The sequence below is a fragment of the Atractosteus spatula genome, chromosome 1 (genome assembly GCF_055471065.1).
Source record: "Atractosteus spatula isolate fAtrSpa1 chromosome 1, fAtrSpa1.hap1, whole genome shotgun sequence".
Classification (NCBI taxonomy): Eukaryota; Metazoa; Chordata; class Actinopteri; order Semionotiformes; family Lepisosteidae; genus Atractosteus; species Atractosteus spatula.
In genome coordinates this window covers 24,762,655-24,768,784 of record NC_142706.1, presented here as the reverse complement: position 1 = coordinate 24,768,784, position 6,130 = coordinate 24,762,655, and the positions used below count along the sequence as shown (strand labels likewise).

Genomic DNA, 6,130 nt, shown 5'->3' with positions numbered 1-6,130 from the left:
TTCTAAAAAACACGTTTCCCACATGTTCCCCCCATAAATCCTTTAACCTTAGGTACAGATGCAGCCATTCAAAACGAACAGGCGATACCACATTAATTTGCGGTGCACTTGACGCAGCCTACCGCGAGTTACCGTAAATTCTCATATAGTACCTCATAATACCACGTGGTACCGCAAGTAAAATAATAGTATCCGGAATTTCCGCAAGGTGGAGCTAATAAAGCTCAACCTCTCATGTTTGAGCCGTTGCCATCAAAGTCTTTAACGAAGATATTACTAATAGTATTAATAATGAATGACCTTGGACAAGCTGTAAACTCAAAGTATTGCCCTGGTCCACATTCTTTTTTTCATTGACCGTCTTTTTAAAAGTAGCACCACAGCATTTCGCAATCACGCATTTGTTTCCAATCATGCAAAGTACAGTAATTTTTGAGAATCTCCGTTTCACCATGCCTTTCACATGCTCATAAAAGAGATTGATTTAGAAACATAAACATATTACTGTATGCAAAGTGTACTGTATACAGTATGTATATGTATATTTAATGTCTTTACTGTGCCCGTTTAAGTATTGAATATTTATATGGAATTTTACCACTGAAGGGAAATCTTAGTAGCTGAGCATAAAAAGAATAGGAGCATACTGTAACGCGTGTGAAGGCCATAAACGATATTAATTTTGGAACATAAACATACAGTATATGGCTGGTCTCGGTTTCTTTAAAGAAAAATACACACCAGTATTCCATTTCTCCTTAAACATTTTAAGCATCGAAGTCTTTAGCTAACGTGATACCGGAGTCAACAAGTATACTTTTAGAATTTGATTAAAAGGGAATATAATATGGAATCGCGTATCTAAAGAAATTAATAACGATATAATTATATTCATGTGCCGCAACACAAGAATAGTACACGCTGTACGATGTCTGTTGATACTGTTTCTGTAGGGCTTTTTCAACACTCATCATGTGACCTTGCCAGTGGCGCTGTGGGCTAGGTTCCCGACTTATACATCACACATTGGGTGTTCGAATCCAGCCGGAGCCATGACTTTTTTTTTTTAACAAACATTTCTTTGAAAAAATAAAATAGGGTTAGTGTTAGGGTTACTGTCAAACTTTAAATCAACAATTGATTTAAAATTTGATTGATAAAACAAAAACAAAAACTATCCGACCAAACCAGAAAAAGAAAAAAAGAATCAAGAATAACGGACACAGCGCGAGCCTGCATTCTTTCCTCAACCGTCCACACCATACTTTTCCCTGGGTCAGAGATTAAATAAAACTTCACTCGCACCAAACAAATTACCACACACTGAACACTGAACATGTTAACCCAAATATGTCTCACAATACTTTTATGGTACATTACTTTGCTAAAATGTATTTAAAAATAAAAACGATTGCAAACGCCAGCAGAGAGAGAGACACACACACAGTTATTCATTGTCAAAAAGTAATTGTTTTTTACTTTTTCAGCACCCAGACAAATGCAAACACGTAATTAATGAAATGCTCTTATTCATTCTTAATCTAACTCACAAGTTGTCATCTGTTGTTGAAGCTCTGTGAGACTAGACTCACACATAGCTAGACTTGACTATTTAACCATGAGATTATGTTTATGTTTATTAATCTTCCTTGTTATGCACTGAGAATGATAAGCACCCCGAACACGAGGGTGGCGTAGTGGTCGGCTCTGGCTTTCCCATCTATACCGATGCACTGCAAGTACAACCCCCCCTCCTTCTCTTGAGTGATGGGCAACAGTTGGATATCTGGGAGAATTGTTCGTTCCACTGGCGTCTGTGAATTCCGCCTTGTAAACGGTGCTTCCTGAGGGGAGATAGACGGCGGGGACAGCGTCAGCCAGGTCCTGGGCGTTGATGAGCAGAGAAGCCGGGATGGAGTGTCCTGAGGCGGTGTGTGCTCTGTGGTGGGCAGAGCTTCCGCCAGGCATTGCAACCTGCGCGGTGGGGGGAGGCACTCATCGGGAGACAGCTGCTCAAGCGTTTGACTGCTGGTACACACTGTCTCCGGCTTCTGCATCTTCAGGAGTGTCTCTAACCTCCCAATCCTCCCCTGTAATGCGTCGTACTGCTCCCGCTGCTGCCGAAAAGTCTCCATACAGGTGCTGCCTCTACAGGTTAACACCCTTGAAAGCGGCCGAGAGCAGAGTGCATTGCACTTTGACAGATTGTCTTTAAATCAATTGTTGTCAGAATATCCCCACCTCCAAACGAGAACAAAATTGCAACGATTTTATTAACTGGCTGTTTCAGTAACTTAAAGTATATATTTAAAGTAATAATTTAACAATATATGTAAATGTTTAAAGATATGTCTATGTTGTGAATGTCTGTAGATTGTATCTTATTTTTAGTTTTTGTTTTGTTTATAAGGGAGAGTGTCATAAAGACGACTCCCTTACCCCCCATCCTGATTTAAATACTTTTATTTTTTTACAATCTGGCAATGCTAGACAGAATTCACATTCGCTGCAGCCGAATGGCTTTTATCAATTATCGCGCCCGGCTCCTGAATGGAATCGCTTTAACATGCTAATGCGTTGGTGTAACAGTCCGGGCGTGGCAAGCTTCTAATGTCTCCCGACTACGGCGAAAGGAACCCGTCTTTCATTGGAAGACAATGAACATATTCTACCCGTACATGAGAATATAATGCTGGCACGTGGGCGCGGTGGGGTGCTGTACCAGCTGTCAATTTTTTTTAAAAAGTCAATTGATTGTCCATAATATTGCAGTAAGTGAAAAGACCACGGGCATTCTTCCTCCCCCTACATTCTCAGAGTAGAGACACCTGTCAAAAAAGTTTGACGAAAGGTGTCTCTTTATACTACTATTGACTGATTAGCAGGGTTAGACAGGAAGACTGAGGTGTGGGCAGAGGTAAATGCAAAATGCAACCTTTTTTTAATTCTTCACATCATACAGCACAAACAAGTATATATATATATTATATTGTATTATACAGTATATAACCAACAAGATTAATACTCCATTGATTCCCCATACAAACCAGTCCCACCAGGTGCCATAGTAGAATTGTTTATTTATTGTATGTTTCAGAGCCTGTGCTTTTGCTTGGCTACATTCATGTCGATTTCATCATGTTGTATAAGACCTTGAATCAGACTGGTATTCTTTTGGACCAATTTGAACTGGAGTGTAAGGGTTGCTTATGTGGAGTCACCACCATCTGCTAATTCCTGGATACCCTGCGCAGCAACCTTGGCAATCCACTCATACCCTTCTAACTCCACAAAGCAAAAGAGTTACAGATAGAGTTTGCCATGCCAAAACCACCTAGGAAGGTATCCAGGAGGTATTTCATCTGCAGCTGAAACCTGGCTCAATCTCTAGTGTCAGACACATTGTCACATTCAGCATGTAAAACAGACAAAAAATTATATACAATTCTCTTTAAGATTAGCGTTACTTAGTGGGCATACACTTCCTTGTGGGTTCTATAATGATCCCATGATCAGGTGATGGGACTTGCAAGGGGCACTCATTAGTTTTTGGATTCCTCAAGTGGACAGGGTGATAGATTAGTCAATTTATAATGGAATGTCTTTGTAATCCCGTATGTTGGTGGCGCTTTTACAGCTTCTGCAGCATATTCTATCATGGCTACTGTAGCGGCAATGCATATTAATAAGACAGAATTAAGTTGTGTTGCTATGCTTTTCTCAGTGAGGCTCCTCTCTCTCATTAATTCAAGCCATTCATGTTGGTGCAATGATTTAGGGATGTTTGTCTTCCCTATAAGGAACAGTTCCCAGGATCAGGATGCAACCAGCTATCATGATATTGGCGCCTGGTTGTCTAGTGAGACTCTAAGCACATCTGAATTATGGTCCTAGATTCAGAGGTCATGGTCAATCATTCTTCAAGTTGATCAACCAATCAGGAACCTGCAGGGAATGGAAACCCCAACTGCCCAGCAAACTCTTGACCAATCACCAACCTTATTGTCCTGCAGTTCAAAGGCATTGCACAGAGCTCAGAGATTGCTCCTTTGTGCACCCTCGCACTCTTTCAGACAATCACGTGACTGCCAGTGCTGTAGTCTGAGTGTTGGGCCTTGTACCTTTTTCCCAAGTGCCGAGCCAGAGAGAGCCTGTATGTAAAGACAGAATTCTGCCCATGGTCAAGCCTGCAGCTAGACTTCATGAGCTGCTAGCAACCACCATCGTATCCACCTGATCAACGGAGCAATACAGTTAGACTTTTGACGAAATCTGAATACTTTTATTCAGAGGTAGCCGCTACGCCGGAAACAAACCAAGTTTCTTCCCCCCAGAGTGACTTGCTTTAACTGCACATCACCTTTGTGCACAAATTCATAGTTCAACACGAGGATAACTAGCAGGCCCCTGGAGAGTAACAACTGTCCAGCACGAAGCTGACAGAGGAACTCTCTCTCTCGTTCTCTCCACGACTCTGAGCCACACCAGGACTGGTTGGGCATTGAGCCAGGAGATCACGGATTGTTCCTTCGCTGTCCATTCCAGGAGATACAAATCCATACTGGATGAATATAAATCCAATACTCTACATTACCGATCTCAAGAATTCAATCGTTATCTCAACACAGGTTGATATCAATTTAATTCATATAAGTAACGTAGTTGCGTATCAGTATCTAATGTAGAATCTGAATAAATGAGACTAATTAATGAGATAGTATAGACGAATGGTATACTAAATGCATATTTTTTTGTTTTGTATCTCTTCGCAACTGTTATATATTCTATATCTTGGTAACCCTCACAATAAGATCTGCCATCTGTATCCAGGCATGCTGTTACTGTATATGTTTTTATGTGCACAATTTGATGTATTGAAAAATGTATGTTGTATACACATTGGTCTAGTAGAGAAAAATCTGCCTCCCAGCAGGATCTGGTGTGCATTGTATTTAGAATAATATGCACCAGGATACCAGCGAATGTATACTGATGGAAAAAAGAAACACAACATTTTCTGGAATGAGAATATTATAATTATAGCTGTAGGGTTTTTGTGCATTTACTGGGACAATTATTAATTGTAACAGTAAGTCACAAAATGATTCTTTGATGGCTATTAGAAAACAGATCCAGCGGGATAACTCAGCAACGCACACACACGGATACTAATACATGACAATACATTTATTAATACATAAAATGTGCATATAAACATAACAGATCTTATAGTGAGGGTTAACAGAATACAAAAGGTATATATTCAATCACAAATAGTTACAAACCAAGAGGGACATACATTCAGTATACCATTCATTTATACCGTTTCGTAAATGAACTTGGATTTCAACTTCTACACTAGATACTCAAAAGCAAGTACATCACTCATAGGAGTTAAATTGATATCAACTGGGGTTGAGGTAACAACTGAATTCTCAAGCTGTAATGCAGAATGTTGAATACTCATCTAATCTGTGTGGATTCAGATCTCCTGCAGACACAAAGAAACAGTGGCAGGCAGTTGCTGCGTCAGCGTCCTCTGGCCCGGTGCCAGGCAGTCCTGGTTCGGCGTGATGTGGGGGAGAAGGAGGAAGAGATTTCTGCTGCGGCGTGCTAGCAGTGGGCTCTCTGAAGACCGGCTAGTTAGTTCTGGCTTTACTACCGAGAGTTTGTGGGGGTCCTAGCAAGTCACATTCTTTAGAAGGGAAGAAGACCGGTTTGTTCCCGATGTAGCGCTAGTCCTGAATCCTGAAATTCAGCTGTCCACAGTTCCGACCTTAGTTACTCGTTGGTCAGGTGAGCGTTCGCGGTGGGTTCACGAGGCTTGCTGCTGGGCTAACCTTGGGCGGATCCTTTGGTTACGCGCGGTAATCTCCATTCTCGACTCTTAGTACAAAGTAAAGTCCTTGCACTCAGACACACTGGTCATTACGTGATTTTCTGAGATGAGTCTGAGAATGTCCTGGAGGAGCCTCCTCCTGGCCCTGTGCTGCCTGTTTTAGCTGGAGGAACTACGGCCATTCATTGGTTGAAAGTTTGGTGGGCATCCAAGACCCACGTGGGGTTAACCTGCCCTACCAGTTCCTGATTGGCTGATCGAGGTGGATGATGAGTAACAATGCACTCTGAT

The 6,130-nt window shown here is 41.4% G+C and overlaps 1 protein-coding gene across 1 annotated transcript; it reads right to left on the bottom strand.

Annotated features, from left to right (window-relative positions):
• Positions 1-1,652: 1,652 nt before the first annotated feature.
• LOC148840762 (uncharacterized) lies at positions 1,653-4,540 on the bottom strand. Its single transcript, XM_088920156.1, has 2 exons — positions 4,423-4,540; positions 1,653-2,209 (listed from the first exon to the last, which is right to left on the bottom strand). Exons 1-2 carry the CDS (start codon positions 4,538-4,540, stop codon positions 1,653-1,655), a joined length of 675 nt encoding a protein of 224 aa, XP_088776282.1.
• Between the last annotated feature and the right edge of the window lie 1,590 nt (positions 4,541-6,130).

Excerpts from the sequence above, each read along its gene's own strand:
- LOC148840762 (XM_088920156.1), bottom strand. The coding sequence starts at position 4,540 with ATGGACAGCGAAGGAACAATCCGTGATCTCCTGGCTCAATGCCCAACC. Across the intron at positions 2,210-4,422 it reads TGTCAGCTTCGTGCTGGACA|ACAATCTGTCAAAGTGCAAT; the intron begins GTTGTTACTCTC and ends ATTGATTTAAAG.